The sequence below is a fragment of the Rhinolophus hipposideros genome (assembly GCF_964194185.1).
Source record: "Rhinolophus hipposideros genome assembly, chromosome: 4".
NCBI lineage: Eukaryota > Metazoa > Chordata > Mammalia > Chiroptera > Rhinolophidae > Rhinolophus > Rhinolophus hipposideros.
This window is the reverse complement of record NC_138050.1, coordinates 6,389,685-6,409,112: the sequence shown is the minus strand read 5'-3', so window position 1 is coordinate 6,409,112 and position 19,428 is coordinate 6,389,685. Positions and strand designations below refer to the sequence as shown.

General features: G+C 40.8%; 1 protein-coding gene across 1 annotated transcript in view; it reads right to left on the bottom strand.

The window, feature by feature from the left end:
* FLT1 (fms related receptor tyrosine kinase 1) overlaps positions 1–19,428 on the bottom strand; it is a 160,624-nt gene that overhangs the window by 61,743 nt on the left and 79,453 nt on the right. Inside the window, exons 13-15 of the mRNA XM_081046004.1 lie at positions 14,054–14,162; positions 7,676–7,984; positions 2,958–3,104 (exon numbers count right to left, since the gene is read on the bottom strand). Coding sequence (XP_080902130.1) covers positions 2,958–3,104; positions 7,676–7,984; positions 14,054–14,162 — 565 coding nt within the window. The remainder of the gene's footprint in view (positions 1–2,957; positions 3,105–7,675; positions 7,985–14,053; positions 14,163–19,428) is intronic.

Genomic DNA, 19,428 nt, shown 5'->3' with positions numbered 1-19,428 from the left:
AAATGGGAATCTTACATATGAAACTCTATAAATACTATATATACATGTGAGGGATTATCTCTGGAAAATTAAAAAGTCTCTTTCCAAAAGGCTGTAGTAGTTTTAAAGAGTGAATAAAGGGAAGAGAGAGAGAAAATTGACAACTTAGTATAGTTGAATTCAGTAAGTGCAAACAGTAGCATATTAGAATATCTAGAAAAGATTTTATAAGAATTTAGATAAGACTCTTTTTAGATATTCTTTTTTTGGCCTTCAGAAGATTAAAGAAAACTGGGAGGGAGATTATTGGATTTAGAATCGTTTGACATTTGAGCAGATTTAACTAATGAAACCTTCTGACACCTTAAGACGAATTCTGACACCCCATTGGCCAATATCTGTATAAATGAAGTGAGTCAGAAGGTAGCATTTACTAAGTCATGACTATATGCCAGCTTCGTTGTATTAATGCATTTAAACCTCACCACATAAATGGTGTGGTCAGTATTTTCCCAATTTTATAAATAAGGAAATAAAGGCTCAGAGAGTAAGGATGAGTGTGTTGTCCAAATCCCCTGAGCCATGAGGACGATGCTTGGACTCAAACCCTCCCTGACACCTCATTCCCCTTGTTGGCAGGGATGGTCATAGGCCAGTCTCTTGCCTTGTTTATCCTCTAGTCCCAGAATGGTCATGAGCTTTCAAAATGGGTTCAACATTAATTCTTTAACTTACATCCAAATTATTCCATGCATAATTTCCAAATTATGAAAACTGAACTTCTCAAATGTACTGTTTTCAAAAAACCACCCAACATCTTACATTAACATTTCATAAAAAGTATTTTGTGACCAAGAAAGTTGGGGAAATACAGAACTTGAAACCATAGTTGACCCGATTTCTTTCGTACAGGACTGCTTTGAGAGTTCAGTACACTGGTGTGAACTCTGAATCTCTAAGGGGAGGACATTACAGGTATGGCTTCACAAGCTATTTATTTATTTGTGTATTTATTCATTCTCTTATATTGGTAGAGTACCTCAAAGTATTTGTTTTCTATGAAACTACCCATCTTAATAGTGTGTCTTCTTGGACAAATCACTTTACCTCTTTGGACCTAAATTTTCTATTTTACAGATGAGACTAAAGATATTCCAAAAGTCCCTTTAGCTTTTAAATTTCTACGATACAGCTCCCCTCTCCCCACCAAGTGTAGCCATTTTTGCTACCAAGTGCAGTTGCTAAGGATAGAATAAGATTTTCTGAAAACCATTCATTCATTCATTCATTCATTCATGAAACATTTATTGATTGCCATACACTATGCCAGTTTCTGAGAATAAAAAGACAAATAATAAGCAAATAAGACAAAGAGGGTGAGGGCATGATATGGTACACATATGTAGTAAGAGAGCTTACACATGAATGGTGATACAGTGTAGTAAGAGAAGAGCAGAAATATGCAGAGATAATACAGACACATGGGAAGTTATGATTCTAAAACTTACTAAGATAGAATAGAAACATTCATAAAAAGTAAAGACTCATGGAGGACCTCCCTCCTCCTTGCAGGAGACGAGTTAGACTTTCTGGAAGGTGAACACCCCATCTGGGTCTCAAGGGGGATGGGTAGGCATGAGGTGAAGGGCAGGTACTCCAGGCAGAGAGGCCACAGGAAAAGCATAGGGGTTGAAGCAGCATAGCGTGTGTGCAGCGTGCAGTGATCTCCCAGGGTTTGACAATTGCTACAATGCAGAGTTTAAGGCAGGGGAGGGCGAGCATAGAGTTGTAGGCATGGGCAGGGCCAGTTGTTGAGGGCTTTCTCTGTCAGACTCTTGACCTTAGTCCTGTGATGAAGAGCCCATGGAACACTTGAACTAGGGAACTGACACGTTCCCAGCTGCCTTTTACACAGCTGTGTGGAAAATAGACACAAGGAGAGAATAGAGGGCTAGGGAGACTAGTGAGGACTCCACTGCGGATCTTACGGGGTCGGCAGTGGGCAGCTGAACCAAGAGAGTGACGGGAGGACAGCAGAGGAAAGGATGGATTTGAGGGACGTTTAGGATTGAGGAGGTAGAACCTGCTCTGCTGGGTGACGGGTGAGAGGAGAAGGCGAAGGGGAGGTCACCCCCTTCCAGTTTGGGTGGTGACACACACGACTTGAGTACAGGAGCTGCTGCTTTGTGGAGAAAAATGACGGGATGCGATCTGCTTAGCGTAAGGCCTTTCAGAGATACTTGGAGGTATCTTAAAATGGAAGATGTTATACCACACCCCTTTCTGGGCATCACATGCAAACGGAGAATTAGTTTTGAGCAGAGGATTCACACTTAAGGACCACTTCATACTGCCAGTGATTTGATTTAGGGTGTTGGAAGTAAAGGGCCATTCCATTTTATTTTTTAACATAAATGGAATTATTAATCAAAATCATAAATAAGGTCATTTTAAACTTATTTAACCACAGCATTTTGAGGCAGACAATAGACAGTGTTTATACTTACTGATTTAAGTCTGGTTGTTTTTAAAAATATTTTTTGTGGAAGGAAAATGAACACAGGACCAGTAGTTTAGATTTTTGTAAAGCAGTATTATATCATTTGAAATATTCTTTTTACCAAATCATTCAAATCAGTGTAGGTAAATTGAGATTATAAATCTCCGAACTTCGTCTGTGCTGAGTGCTCCTCACTTGCCCTGTTGTCGCGCTGAACTGAAACCTGTCCTCAGTGGCTCCTGCCATTTCTTTGTGAAGCCACATTTAAAGCAGATTCCACACGGATCTTTTTAGAGTTGGGAATATTATCTCCTTAAGACCTGGCTCAGATATTTGAAGTTGACATAAATGTGAATCAGAGCCCAGGTCTTTGCCACCCTGGCAGCAGGTGTTCTGGGCGTACTGGATGGAGGGGTAGGAATGGGAAGGGAACAAGGGGAGGAGGAGGCGGAGTAAACACCAGGAAAACATCTCTTACCGGGTTCTTGTTGGATTTTGTGGTTGTTTTTGAACCAGGTTATCTGAGGCTCGGGGACCCCGTCGGCACGACAGGCGAGCGTCGTGGAGCTGCTGACAGCCACTGTGTGGTCGCTGAGGTTTTGCAGGAGGTGTGGCGCTTCCTGGTCTAGTGGGGAAAGAAAGAAAATTGGTATTACTCACCCGTCTTATTCTGTTATTGTATACACATATCAACATTCGAAGTATATAGAGAAACAGCAAAACTCAACGGTACGATTCCATGCATAGTTTCCCTAAATTTCTCTTCTTTGGTTACCTTACTGCTTCCTCTTTATTAAGTTGGTATAATAAACTGAAATTCATTTGAACACAGAGTAAAATCAAGAACTGAATTCTATATTTTTAGATTTCAATATCAAGGTTTTTACCTGGCCAACTAGTTTTCTTTCTTTTTTTGAGAGCTTTTCTAAAACCTAAGGATTTTGCATAGTTTAGGAACCGGAAAGGAAAAACGTAATTCTGGATATAGGTTTGTAATGACTTTTTACATAAATATATAGCATAGTAGCGATGAACTAATATAATTTCGTATGTGTTTGTATTAATGTGTTTGCGAGGGCATGTGTGTTACTCAGCTGTCAGTAACCTAAATTGCAAGGCAGCAGACCAAACAGGAGAAGTTCTTGAACTTTGAAAGCTTTATTGATTTTTTTCTCCTTCCTCCATTCCTTTCCCAAATGCAAGCCACCAAAGGATGAATTCAAGAGGCAGAGGCACAGATTTGTGGTTTTTGCACTATATAATAGTACAAATATTGTATTTTATATTATTTTCTCTTAAAACATACAAATATGATACAATACAATTTACTTTAATAAAATGCCAACCAATATAGTACAACAAAATGAACTTAATACATTAGGATGCAATACATTACAACATTAAATCCCACGTAGGAACAGCAGTACCCCCAAAGCCCCAGAGAGTACAGTGTCTAGGTAACCAAGACAGTCAGTCCTGCTGATGTGCATACATTCTAGGTAGGCGGACGCTGGATGCGTAGCTCCAGCTGCCGAGGGAAAAGAATAAAGACAGCTCCTGACGTCTTTCCCACCCTCCAAAATCATCCGTTTCCCCCCCTTGGAGCAAATCCTGGAACAGAAATCAAGAGTTTTGGCATAACTTACACATTCTGCGTCACTGGTTTCAGTTACACAGTATGAGCTTTCTCTGAACATTTCTGATTTCCTCATCTTATTGTACTAAAACTGTGAAAGCAGCTTAGGAGGGATTACAGTGCTATAAGAGATGACACACGGGCATGGCTGTCCTTCCATGTCCCTGCAGAATTCCGCCGGGTCCCCAAACCTTTCTCTTTTTATTCCTGCAGGAAAACTTTCAGGATTAGCATTCATTGAAGCAGTTTAGAAGCCTCGGGTTAAGAAATGATTATCATGTAACATAACATGTTGGGATAGTGTAACATGGCAGGGTTACTATTTGTTGGAAGAAACGGATTTCTCATTCAGTTTTGATTTCCATAGCTTATCGTTAGTCTTTTCTCATTTCGTGCAAAATGAAATCTGAAGGCAAAAAAGAATGCTGGAGGAAGTGCTCTGATTTAGAAACTTCAAACATTGTGTGGAATGAATGATAGCAAAGATCCTTTTGCCTGTTTCAGTGTCTTTCCTGGTCTGCCTTGCCCCCAGGCAGAACCATTTTAATATTTGTGTTTATATTCTGTACAACCTGCCAAATAGTTTTTCCTAACTGAAAATGCAGCCGTCTGTCAAATCCTTCAATTTTGATAACTCTTACAGTGGCAAGCCAACTTGGACACATCTCATTTAAAACTTGGACCCAGTACACTGAGTTACATTTTTAATAGCTTCTCAGAGCACATTTGCTATTTCCCATCAGTAAAAGTGACAAACGAGTCCATCACTGCCCACAGGCCTTAGTATAAGAAGGAAGTCTGAATACAGGGCTTACAACACCCAAATTGCTTGCTTAGCTACAAGCTGTGACATCATCAACACAGGCAGGATTTGACTTTCCTGGCAGGTGTATTGGAAAGCAATGCTTATATAAATGAGAACATTTTATTTGAACATGAATGTCATGAAGAACTCCCAAAGGCCCTATCTGCCCTTCACAAATTTCAGACAAGAGAAGCAGCAGAAAGGCTGCAGAATAAACATAGGACTCTCAATTAAATACAAAGGTCATATAAACATGTCTGAAATACATGGTATTCTGATTTTTTTCTTTGTACCCATTTCTGAAAAAAATGTTCTATGAGAAAAGTCTCATTTTTGGCTAGTTTCTAAATGACCAATCAACCAAGGAATCATTTTATCAATTGCCACTTTCTAGTAATCTATTTTGACGTTTTAAATACGAGAGGTACATTGAACTCATATTTTTAAACCTGAGTTAATTGATGGCAATAGATAGCTACTTTCTAAAAGTGGAGCTGATCCCTTCAAACTGAGAAAATCAGAAATAACTGAATATTTCTGCTAGTTATCGATGGCCAAAGATAGCTCCTACCAGGTTTTTTGACATTTCAGTGTTAGGCCCCAGGGATCTGCCACATCCCATACATAAATACAGTTTCCATTCTCCACTTGGAATGGGGTTTGAGGAACCAGCCTCACGCCCTCTACTCCATCTCACTTCTTGTCCACACTCGGCTCTCCTTTCTTTCTCTTTTCCCATTATCCTCCCCTTACTCCATACACAAAAGAGTAACTAGCAAAATAAAAAAAAAATTTTCTTTTTGAAATTCTCTGGAAGGATTAATTACACAGTGAAAAATTAATTACTCTACAGAATTCTTAAAATCATCTCTGGGAAGTACTTAAAGTCATCTCCTGTAACTATGAACACCCTTCCCTTCCCCCATGAAAATTGCAATTTTAAGGGGAAGGAAGTGATAGATTCTGCATGTCCAATTCACCATGTTTTCAAAAGCACTTCCCAAGCCATTCCATTTGCTTTTTCAGCTTTCGTAAAACTTGAGGCTCTTAAGTTCTGTGGTCCGAAGGCATTGTTTCCTGAAGGAACACACTGACTTATAACGAACAAAGACGCCAGGCACAAGAGCCATAGGTAAAATTTCAAGATACAATTGATTATTCTTTCCTTTGGGCTGACAACTTCCAGGTTACTAATTGTTTTCAGAGCATTCGGGGCTCCATAAAAGTGGCATTCTGGGGAAATGGTATTGTTTACTCTTTCACACTTGACAAAAGCAATTCCCACGTGAAAGACAAGTTTAGCGTGGGACAGAGTCTGTTACCTAAAGTAGGAAACAGTCTAAGAGAGTTCCCAAGCCTGAAGAGTTGTCATATTGTCACCTCCTGTTGAACTGCCCAGCCACTTTGTTCTCAGCCATGGCTATTTTGGTCATCATAGTTTGTTTCCCAATAGTTCACGTAAGTCGCATATAATGATCAATCATAAATGAAAACCACAGAATAGTGCATCTTAAATTGGTGAAAAAGTCACTTTCCCCTCAAATGCAAGCTTAAAACAAGAGATTATAATCTCTCTTGATTTAAAAACAGTGTGTACTTTTCAATGAGTCGGAATTCTGTTTTTGTAATTTTGCCATTTCTTAATCGCCATTAAAAAATCCTATTAACATAAGCATATGGGGAAAGTGGACTTTTTTTTAGTGGACAAATTTTAGATTTACATTTAGAAGAATGCATTAAATGTCTGGTCATAATAGCCTTCATTTCCTTGATAATTGATTGTGATACACCTTTGAACACCGTCAATTAAACAGGATAAAGTTCTCTAAAAGAATAAGTAGAGGACCGAAATATTTGAAATGAAGGTGTGATCCACTTTCTTTCAGGTGCTGTCAATCACCGTTTAGTCCACTCAGCAGCAGGGAGGAGGGACTGCCCACTGGACCAGTTTACCAACTACAGGAATTGCATGAGAGGAGGAAAGTGGGCTTGATTTGGGTGGATTTTCATGACTCATAATGTGATACACCTTTAATACCTCTAAATTACACCATCTTGCACTCCTGGGGCCCATTTTAGAAGCTCCAGCTTAAGATTAATGTGCTTAATATTAAAAAAAAAAAAAAGCATTTTCAAATAAATAAGCATTATAACTTGCTATCCAGGTGCTATTTACAAATCAAGAGCAGATGAAATAATACAAAACAAAACCAGGCAGAGGTCCGACAAGAGTCTCAGATTCAACTGTACTCATTCTGAGCTGGAAAATTAACTTATTCATGTCCATCTTTGGCAGAAACCAGCATCTGTTTAAATTATTCAGTTTGTGCAGCTTCGAAACTTAAACATAAAAAGAGGTTGGCATCAAAGTGGAAGGAAGGGATGAGTTCCCAGCTGTTGTTTATCAGGCAGAAGACAGCAAAGAGCGAAAGCACAGAGTGTCCTGCAGGGATCCTCCAAATCCAAACGCGCACCAGGTCACCGGGGGCCCCAGGGAGACCCTCAGCCTGATGGGCGCCCAGCGCGGGCCTGGGCTCCTTATTACTCCTATCATGTCCAAACTCAGTTTTGGGAGGAGCATCTCCTCTGAGCCGGAAAGTTAGCAACAGTGACAATAAATCAAGATGATATGAGACAACTGTTACTTTTGAATGAGTCCTTTAATGTTTTACATTACTTTGTGTGGTACAATCACTCCGTGTGCCTTTAAATTTGGAGATCCGAGAGAAAACAGCCTTTTTGTTGCAGTGCTCACCTCTGATTGTAACTTCTTTCTTCTGAAGGATTTCTTCCCCTGTGTATATGTTCCTGGCTCTGCAGGCGTAGGTGCCTGAAGCCTCCAGGGAAACATTCTTGATGACAAGGTCCAGAGTGATGGAGTTCTCTCTGGTGACGGCCATGTTTTGCTTCCTAGTACTGTGGCGCATGGTTCGGTTATTGACCGTCCGCAGCAGAAGCCAAGCAATGTCTCTGTATAAGAACTTGTTGACTGTGCAAGACAGTTTCAGGTCCTCTCCTTCCGTAGGCATTTTTTCCAAGTTAATATGAAATCCATTTGGTACATCTATAAAATAAGAATAAAGAACTTCGGTTCATAGAAAAACCAATGTGTCATACAAACAAGCGATATCTCATCACGAGATATTCAGAGATGTGAAGAAGTGTTCCTATGCAAATTCTCTCAGAAGCAGCATTAAAAGGATGACTATTTATCTTTTTATTTTAGGGAAACTGATCAAACATAGCAGGTAGAAACCAACCAAGTCCATTCCATCAGAAGCAGGAAATGTCAAACAGGGCAGGTAGTTCGATGGCACATTTTCCTTACTTGTCCCAAATTGTTCTTTAAAGTGGATTTTTTTTTTAAACTTGGGATGATAACCACATTTCCCATTTCTTTATCATGTACAGAACTGTTACTGGTAAATGGGCAAAATAGTAAAATAATAAGAGCAATTTGTATTAAAAACCAAGGTGAGCTAGAAGTCCCAGGTCCATGTTAGGGGACTTGGGCCATGCCAGTCAACACCACTTTAATCCTAAACTTCTCCAGGAAAAAACAACCCATTTCCCAGATTTCCTACAATTAGGTTGATCTCCTCCTCCTCCTCCTGCTGTCCCACTACTTCCCCTGCTCTCTGTGGGCACAGCAGGCAGAGTGGGCACAGCGGGCAGGGTGGGTATAGCAGGCAGAGCAGGCAGAATGGACAGGGTGGGCAGAACAGGCAGAATGGGCAGAGTGGGCACAATGGGCAGTGGGCAGAGGGCACAGCGGGCAGAGAGGGCACAGCGGAAAGAGTGAGCACAGTGGGCAGTGGGCACAGCAGGCAGAGTGGGCAGAGCAGGCACAGGGGGCAGAAAGGGCAGAGGGCACAGCAGACAGTGAACACAGCGGGCAGAGCGGGCAGTGGGTACAGCGGGCAGAGAAGAGCCAGCTTACTTGCTCAGGTCCCCTTTTATGGTGGTGGTTCCACTCAGACATAAAAGAACAAAGATTTTTTCTGCAAATGCAGACAACTAATCGAGAAGAATTGCCAGATTCCAACATAAGGGTAATAGCGGGGAGAAGACGTTTAAAATCAAAAAGCTTATTGAACACTTTCTGAAAGTGACTGTGTGATTGAAAGCCATTTCTCCAGTGTCCTTTCCTAGCTAACCACCAGCTCCATCTCCTAAGCGCCTCTGGCAGCACCTCTGAGCGCTCCTCCTTGGCTTTCGTGCTCTGCACCACCTTCCAGCTTCTGCACAAAGTTCCCTAGTCTCATTTTGGACCATTTCACCAGAGGATTTGTAAAAACCACTGGATACTGGCCCTGAACTGACCTGCTCTCAAAACCCTTGCATTGCTTGTTACTAGTGGCGTATCAGTATTTGAGCAAAGCATTTGGGCCAACATTTTACAAAGTACTTTGAAGATGAAAAGCGCTATGTTATGCTATTATTATTATTATCCTTTGCGCACAAAGCTATAAAGAAACCTTTAAACCTTAAGGGGACAATAGTCCAAAATTAGATATCATATCAACTCTTTCCTAAATCTCACTTTGCTTGTTTTTCTGATTTTTCTGGGCTTTGGCTTTATTCTAAAGTGTCACGTCTGAAGAAATGCCAAAGAATTCATTTGAAACCTGGGAGCGGGGGTAACGGTGGCTTAGGAGACTGTAGTGGTTGGAGAGAGAGAGAGGAGACCCGTGGAGGTTTTCCTGCTTTTAAAATGAAAACCTCAGAATGTGCCAGAAGATGCAGAAAGCTGACAGTCATTTTTAACATAACAATAAGGTGTCAGAAATAGCCCCTCTAATTCAGCACCTTTTTATATTTGGGACATTTTCCAAGTGTGAGGATTAAAACACCAGCCATCAACTTTTACACAGATACTGGAACAGAAGTATTGTGTACGGGTTGCAATCAAATCATTTCTTGAAAGACCACAGACTCCATTTATGAAGTCTCATCCTGGTATTAGAGCCCAAGGGAGCCCCAGTAACACCATGGAGATCATGTAGAGAGTTTCTATTTACTTTAGTGATTTGAAACTTCCTGTGGAAATAGCTCACAGGTTTCCTGATGGAAGATTTTGTTTATCTTTGCCAAGCACCACCAGGAATCTCAAAATAAAATGCATTTAGTGACATTGGGAAACTAGGGAGATAAGGCAGTGCTGTTCCTGTTTCACCCTCAGTAATTGCTAACACACCCACAGCCATGCTGAGTGCCAGCAAAACAGCAAAAACACACACATAGGAAAAGAACCAAATAGGTTGTGAGGTCTGTTTCTCATACAGGGGACACTGTTGCTGAAGCGAATTCGGTGTATCTTATCAGATAGCCTCTTAGAAATGATTCTTTCTTTCTCAGCATCACCTCCTTGGTATTCTCTTTTGATCCATGGAACATGATAAATAAAATGTCCCAAACTGGTTAATGAATCCAGAGGGATTTCCCCCCTTAATTCATGTTGATCTTTTTTTTAGCCTGAGTACAAAAACAGACCCAAGAAAGAATTGCCTTCTAACTCTCAAAGTGAAAACAAGAAATCTTCCCACACTTCAGTATCTTTCAGATTTAGCACAAGCTTCCACAGCACCAATGAGCACTCATGCACCTAACATGTGTCTCACGCCCACGGCAGCTTGGGGGTGTCATGGGGAAGCCGCACCCCTTGTTCAGGGGGGACAGTCAGCCTAGGGTTAGGTGAAGGAGTCCTGCCTTTACAAAGGGGCAGACACTTTGACTTGATTGGTCAAATGTGAATTGAGTTCATGAAAGAGACAAGCACGGAAATTAAAAGGATAAAAGGTCTCTCATTTGTCAGGTGGAAATAAAGAAGACTTCTGTTCTACTGAAGAATAGAAGGAATGTTCTCTAACAAGGAAGTGAGTGGTTCCTAGAAAGCTTTGCTCTTTTCAAGTAGATCCTACGTCCATGTAATGGCTAAGTTCAGAGCGGAAGTGGTGAGGGTCCTAATGGCCACAGCTAGTCAGTGTTCATCAGTTTGGAAGGCAACTCTGTATCCTCTTCCAGTTATTATTGTGTCAAAGAAGGGGCAACATGACTGAAATGAGGATCAATAAAGATCCAAATCTAGATCCAGATTTAAAGCAGTTAAGTTTTAGACAGATCTTTTAAAGCAGGACCTATGCGAGGTCAAGTATAAATGGTACACTCAGTTTTCAGAAAATAGACACGTAGGTATAATATTTCTAAGAGTATATAGTCTCATCTCTAGTGAGAGTATCGTGACAAGGATTTGAGTACGAAAAAGATAATAATTCGTTTAAAAATCATGTAAGCAAATGAATTTATTATCACGAATCAAAACTAGAGCTTTTCAGGACTGGTAAGAAGGAATTCAGAGGTTATGTTCCAGGCAATGGGGGCTCGACTGGCTGAATTTGTGCTCAGTATTAGGATGAAAGCTCTTGCGTTTCTAGAGGAACAATGGTGTGAGCTTCAAGAAGGTATGCTTGAATGGAAGTCTCACAGCTCCTTTGTCTGTGGACAAGCCTCGGGATCTAGAAAAGGTTTCAGGCACTCCATGATTATTAGTTGTATGAAGTGGTGGGCGGGGGGAGGGCATTTCTGTCTGAATTCAGCAGATGATCAGCTTTACCAAGCAGGGCCCTTTCAGCAACAATGCCATGCATGTACCCATGCACGTATGACTCGGGGGCGGATAGGCTGGCTGTTGGTGCTGCGGTTAATGGAGGGCATCTGCTACCCTTTCCTGGGGACTCTGAACAGTAAGGAAATGAACATGCCATTTCCCTCCGCTCTGTATCCTCTTCCAGCACTGCCTTCAGACACAGGCAAGAGGGGGCTCTCTGTCCTGGGGCTGTAGATGGCATGCCAGCCGTACCCTTCCCCACAATGTACAGAGTCTATGGGGCCAAGCGGGCATGCCCACCCAGAGCCTGTGCTGCCCCCACTTCAGGATCTTTCCTGAGGATTCCTGGGATCCCAGAATTCCCTGTAAAGATGGTCCCAAGTCTCTTTCCAGTCTCAGGTCTCTTTCCTCTTGGCTAGGTCTGTCCTCCTGAGGTCTGAGCTCTTGTCATTTCTAGGTTCAGGGAAGACGGTTCGTGAGGGTGTGGATGGAGTTTGGATGTGTACACATGGGTGGGTAACCAGGGTCAGCTCCAGGCACTGCCACATGCTGCTGTGGAGCTCTGAGTAGTCCCAAATTCTAAATCTGGACCTGACTGTTCAGGGCACCATGAAGGTGTATGTCTGTAGAGGCGGAAACACGTGTAACAGCTGGCTCTCCTGATTTAGAGTTTGTAGTTATCTATATAGTTTGTGGGCCTCCATTGATACTCCATTGATACTCTGGCCTTGGCTTTGAAAATGCCAGAGCAAGACTGTCCTTTTCTTTCTACCTATTCAAGTTCTGACTCCCTCAGGACCACCTCAAGTCCTGCTTCCTTCTCAGAGGCTTAGAGGCACACTGTACAATGTACACCCATCAGCCACATGTGGCGACTGAGCATGCGAAATGTGGCTGGGGGACTGAAGAACGGAATTTTATTCAGTTTTCTCATTTCAATTAATTTAAAAAGTGAAGCATTCTAATATTTGAAAAATACCGATGACATGTTGAAATGATAATATTTTGGGTATACTGGGTTAAATAAAATTAATGTCCCTTTTTTCTTTTTACTTTTTAAAAATCTGGGTACTAGAAAATTTTAAATTACATGTGTGGTTTATGTTTTTGTTGGAAAGCATGGGCTTATTATTGGGAAATTCATCTGTCACATTAATTCCGCACATAGCTTTTGATACTAGAATCTATATATTTTAACATTGCTTCTTTCTTTGCGTGGTGTTGAAACCGTCTTCCTAGAAGCTTCCTAGAAGCGTCACCGGTATGTCTTCACGTGCTCAGGGTGAGGCTGAGCTGTACTGTCAACAGCTGGTATTCATTGAGCCTGTACAGGCTTGTTGACCATTCAGAGCAATATAGGAATTGCTCGGTCTTCTGTACTCCAGTTCATACATAGAGTGATTCTATGGATTTGGATGGTACAAACCTTTGTCCCTAGTCCAAATCCTCTGAGAACCAGTCTATGTGAAATTGCTCTCTGAAGCCTTCTCTAAATCGAGGGCTTTGCTTCCTTGGAATGAATGCAGAGCCGATGGCCCTTTCTCTTCTTGGGCATGAGAGGACAAGGTCTGATCTGGTCTGGAGCGGCTCTGCTGGTGCCTCTTCACCTCTCCAGACCTCACTGCATCATCTGGAGAATGCGGGGCCGTGATGCCTCTAATGTCTCTTCCGGCTCTCACACCGGAAATCTACTCAGGACGCCTCCCAGGGCACAGCGTCTGAGAGGGTTAGCTTACTTGCCAGAAGGCTCCCTGTGATCTGACAGCCCATACGTCTCATGACATTAGACCTACCTATTTCTTTCTAGAGAACTCTAGGCAACACTGCAGCCTGCCCCATGCAGTGTGAAGTTTCCAGAGAGCTGGCAAACTGCCCAAGTTTCCTCAGAAAATTGGGGGAGTGCGGAGCCAGGCAATTGTTTTATACTTTGAGCTACTTACTTCCTTCCTGTACCCATGGAGGGACACAGGGAGTGCATTTGTGTTCCTTGGAAGTTTTAAGACTTGCAGAGACGGTCATATTTGAGGTGAAAAATTCTTAAATGCTACTAGAAAACATTAATTATTGTCGACAAAGCTCAGTTTCAGATTTCTATAGGAGAGCCTCATTTTCCAAAAAGTTGAAATGAAGTGAAATAATTAGCTTCTTGGTTTAAAAAAAGTCATCACATGTCTTTTAATTGGTTTCCTTGATTATTAATGAACAACCCCGATGTGTCCCTGTGCTAGTTACTAAAGGGAGTTAAAAAATGAACACGACCAGATCCCAAATTCACAATCCAGCTGCGGAACGAAACATACACAAATAGCTCTCAAAGAGAATTCAGGGAAATCACTCTTTAGGACATTCAGTGGTGTAGAATACTATTCCTGAGAGCAAAGGATGAAGGTACTCAAAGTTTAACAATTCTATGGAATGTTGGTTTTTCTTTCTTTTTTTTTAAACAAAAATCACCCAATCTATAAGTGTACTAAAAGCAAACAAGATTTAAAGAGACTGTCTGTGAGTATAGGATGTGTGGCTTACCTGTGATATAAAAGCGTATGTTTCTTTTCACAGTCCCTACTTTATTGGAAGCCATGCAACTGTAGATTCCAGAAATTCTAGCATCCGCCACAACCAAGGTGCTAGCCGTCTGCAAAAGAAAGGGAAATGTTAGCTAGTGATAGGACAAAGCCATTTGTACATCCCTCAGATACTTCTGAGGGTTGAAATGATTCAGCTATTCCATTCATTCAGTGAGGGTAGTATTGCACGGGTGCTGGTTACCAGAAGACTCTCCCCTTGCCGGGCCCCAGCAAGAATGGAAAAATAACAGGAAAGCAGGTCCTCAGGAGACCGGGGCCTATGACATCCGACTCGTATGAGGTTTTCGGGCTTATTTATCTCTTGCTGCTGCCCTAACAATTACAGACCTGAAGCTGAGATGCGGGACTGCACGTCCTACCCTATGAGGTGGTCATTTCCACATCAATGGGAGGAACAGGTGAGGCTGAGGCCGTCTTTTGTCTGGATGACCTGAGATCGTGGAGGCAGTCTGAGACCAGGAGCCCTTGCTTTTTGGGTTAAGTGAGCAAGGACACAAGAGAAAGGTTAGCTGAACTATTTCTTGTATGTGCTCAAAAATGTGGCTTTGTAGCCCCGAGGGTGAGGGGCAGGCGGGAAAGATCAGAGACCATCGTGTGTTTGCACATTACTTTATTTTTCAGTCTGTCCATTCCTAATCTAGAAAGCGAAGATGTAAGTTATGAATTAATACGATATCGTTTCACTAGATTTTCGTGCTGCTGTTTGACAAGTTAGCCCCTAAAGAAACATTAGAAGTTAAATTTGTGTGAACTTGAAAGCACTTTATATAAACTGTGATGTCTCAAAAAGTAATGAAACACAAATTTATACAGCTTAAAGACTTGCATTGCTGTCTTCTTTTAAAGACAAAAATTATTGTTATAAAATGGAAACTTGTAGAGTTCTGCAATTCAGCCCAAGCTCACAAAAAAATAACACGTTTACTATATATGAAAAAAATGAGAAAGTTTGTTTTTCATATTGAAACTTACAAAAGAAAGTGTTGATTCAGTTACTTATTTTTTAATTGTTGCAGCCCATCCCCTGGGACACTAATAACTGGTCACAGGGTTTGAAATGGTAGAAGCTGTGCTGATGCTTCCAACTCATGGGGCGTCCTGGAGGACGTGTGATGATTGGGTGACCCACAGGCTGAGGTGGGGCCCCAGACTTACTGAAATAGTGACCACAACTTTTACAAAGGCTCTTAACATTTTCCTGAGTTGCTAAGATATATGCTAGGCTCTTCTGTGCTCCTATGCCTTTCAATAAGTTAAGGTATATCTGTCTTTATTCTACAGATCAGGAAGACTCAAAATCTATTCCTAGTTATTTTAGTCAGCAAGTTCACTGCTCCAAGCTCTCTGTGATTTTCACTACGATACAGTGAACATTACAAGACGCTTCCTCTTCTGTGTGTTGGATCTGTTTAATTATACCTACTCATGTACCTTCTGTGTATTGTTGAAATTATTGAAAATGAAAAGTATCTGCAATGTGGCATTTTTCATTCCTTTAGCAAACATTTACCGAGTATTTATCAGGGCATTGCCCAGACATGTTAAGGGACAGAGATGAATATGACACAATCCCTGTTCTTAACCATGAAGGACTACTTTCAAGGTGATAGGGAAGAATGTCCCTACTTGAAGATGAAGTGTATATTACTCTTTTGCAGAGGGACACTCACACGAAGGTAAATAAGCAGTGAAGAGTATGGAGGAGAACTCATGTGTCTCTTTCTCTATTTTGATTATTAATCTTTATAAGAGGTGATACATTTTTAAAAATCTGGATAGCCGTTTCCTTTGAATTATTGCACCCGTCACTTTAGAGTAAGGGGAGAAAATGAAAGTTAAAAAAAAAAGCTTGTCGGTGGAAATGTGAAAGGATGTGGCAGTTGGTGGCAGCTGGAAGGACAAAGTAAGACTCTGACTCCTTTATTTTGTCTCAGGAAACCTGGGCTCAGGCTCTTCGAAGCAGCGTGCAACAGGTTCAGATGCAAGGGACAGCAGTCTGAAATTATGGACAGCAGTACCCTTACTCTGAAAGTTGTGTTTGGCCTTCTATTAAAATTATTTTGATTTCACTGAACTCCAAACTGAGAACAAAACCCAGTTTCCTAGCGAGGGAAAGTCATCAGATGTACACATTTGCAATATTTATTAATAAGATCTGTGCGGGCAATCTGGGAATGGCTGTAGCCATTTGACAAGACTCCAACACGGTCAGAGAGCTCAGAAATTTTGTATACTTAGAATGAAATTGAGGCACCTAGAAGTGAAATGAATCCAGGTCTCATGATGGACCGTGGAGCTAGGTATGCATTTGAGTCTCTTACTTTGCCTGAAAGACTCTTTCCCAAACAGACTCCTTACTCATCGTCAGGCCTGCCCCAGAACTCACCTCTCCAAAGTTCCTATTAAAATTGGACTAGATAATGACATTGATGGGAGTTGACATTATTTCTTTGGTTCTGGGCACCTTTATGTGGCCCGTGGCTGTGCGCCAGATAGTGTGTGAGGCATTATCTCATTCAGTCCGCCCTCTAACCTTATGAGGTAGGTATATTACCCCATTCTACAGGAGAGACACTGAGGTTATAGAGGTTAAGTGACTCACTTAAAGGTACTCCATAGCACAATGTACCTGGGCAGAACCTATGCACAGGTTTGTCTGACCCCACTACCTTTGCTCTTAATCTGGTTACAAAACTGCTTCTTGCCCTAAAACCCTTTAAATTTAATAGCACAGATCTATTGGTAGAGTTCTGTCTACTCTTGAATTGGGTTTTTTCCTCAAGAAAGCCCTTTAGTCAGCAGAGATGGGTCACATAAGTTAAGTGCTACTATGTACAGAAATACTAGTTTCTTTCTTAATGTTTTACATAAGCTGCAAGCTATTTTTCAGTGGATATGGTGTTATGTGGTTTGAAAATATGATTGATGAATGAAAAAGTTACAATTAAAGAAGAAAATTTAAAAATGAGATGAAACATATCCTATGATCAACTATATTAAAAACTATCTGATTGCTAGAGTACTTCTTTTTTCTAGAGAATATTTTAAAATTATAAAACATATTTTCATAAAGGATAAAATCTCCTTGACAATTGAAGTATAAACTTTATAGGGGCAGGAAAAAGAGCTCAAGTGGGAGTTGGAGGTGAGTATAGTTTGTCTGGACAGCAGCCACCTTCTCATAGGACAGTAAGTCTCCTTACAGGGGTCTTCTGAGTGAAAGGGACAAACCTATTCCTTGGTGCTCGTAATGAAATACTACTGTTTCAAGGGAGAGAAAATGAAAATAGCATAACAGTTGGAACACCAACTATCAACTCAATACTTTAAAAGAGTGCCAAGAATTTGAATTGTGACATGTGTTTGAATTGCAATCATTTTATTTTATAAGGTACACTGAAAGTAATTCTCAAAGCTGTATGTTTGTATTATTTCTATAATTAGTTTTCATTTGCCACAGTTCTTTTTGAGCTCTGAACCCACACTTTGGGGGTGCCTCCGCTTGCCCTGCCAGGACCTCAAGGATTTAGGTATTAGAAATAGACCCTGAAAGTCCACTCTCTGGTTTATGTGTATGACTCAGGAACACTGATGAAAACTGTCGTCAGGTTCTGTAAGTTTGGAAGTTATTCATATTCCTTCCTTCCTTCCCTTTCACTAAGTATTAGTAATTCCCCACTACAATGTGGTTTGAACCTCACAGAATAGAATGGATGGGATGATGTGTAATTCAGCCTAATTTCCAGCATTAGTTTTTTTTTTTTTTAAATCTATATATGGAACAGTGATTTTAATCTCAGCATGTTTTTAATATAGGTTATTTTTAAGTATCTCAGGAAGAAATAAAAGTAGATATGTAAATGTCATGTAAATATCTACAATTAACCTAGGGTGACACATTTGAGCCAAGTGATGGGAACATAGAATGTGAGATTTAGAAAAAATTGGGGTGTGGGAGGTGAATGAAACACAGGCTGTCATTCTGTAGTTAAGAATGAAAAAGTTACAATTAAAGAAGAAAATTTGTCATGGGTTTGTCTCATACAGTAAGCACTTTTCCCAGTGTAACCTCCAGACGATTTCAGTGGAAATGTTACTAAAGTGGTCACGGTTTTCCAGCCTTCCTCCAGCCTTAATGCTGTAAGACGTATTTCCTGTGTGTTTTTCCTAACACAAGGCTCCTTCTACTTCCTATTCCATATCGACAGACCCAATAGTCTGGCCGTCCCATTTAAACAATATGAAAACTCCACGTTTGCTATTAACTACTCCATTGATGACTCACTTTTCACAAATCTAGGCCAAAACTCGCCAATAAGGAAATTGAATTTGATTGTCTTTTGCACCCTTCCTTGAACTACGTGGAAAAAAAACAAATCAAAAGGAAAAAAAAGCTAGTTCCTGCAATCCAACAGGAGCTCTCTGGGCCCTCTGTCCGCTGTAGGTGGGGTGGGGTTGCTGTGCCTGCCAGCTGTATGGCTGGCGGGCAAAGGATCACTACAGTCTAAGTTGGGACTTCACTTTCTAAAAATGGACAGAAAATAAAAGCAGTTTCGATGGTAAATGAAAGACCGTGCAAATCATCCTGAAGTAGCAAAGCCTCCGTATGTCATCATTGTATGAAAGATAACATTTTCACACACACAAAGAGATGTGTTAATAGTTGCTAAAAGTAAAAGCAGTAAATTGGTCTAAATTTAGGACATGAAATTCATAATTTACTTAAAGTCTAATGTGGTACAGTTATAGCTCCTAAAAGGGTATTATATATGTATACACACCAGGGGTGCCAAAAAAAATGTATACAAGTGAACACTTTGGTCAGCGTTGCTCAAGCAGTAGTTCGCCATCATCAGAAGTGTCTGGATGCTGATGGGAACCACTTTGAGCACCTCTTGTAACTGCAGAAGTCAAACATGACTTGTATTCATTTTTTGTTGTCAGTATATATTGAGTACTACAATTTTAATACAGTTTTTCTTTCTTAAAATATGTATACATTTTTTGGCACCCTCTGTAGATGTGTATATATATATATATATATATATATATATATATATATATATATATATGTATGTATATGTGCGTATGTGTATATGTTACATATATATGTATATATCTTTATAACAACAGGAAAACTAGGTAAGGCAAACATTATTAGTTCCATTTTTTGGAGGACAGAAGTCAGGTTCAGAGAGGTGAACTGATTCGCTTGTGGTCATACAAGATAGAAAGAGGCAGAGCTTGACCCCAAGGCTCCGGACTGCATGTGGGATGGCACAAGTGCCAACTGTGTTTGGAGATCTGTATTTA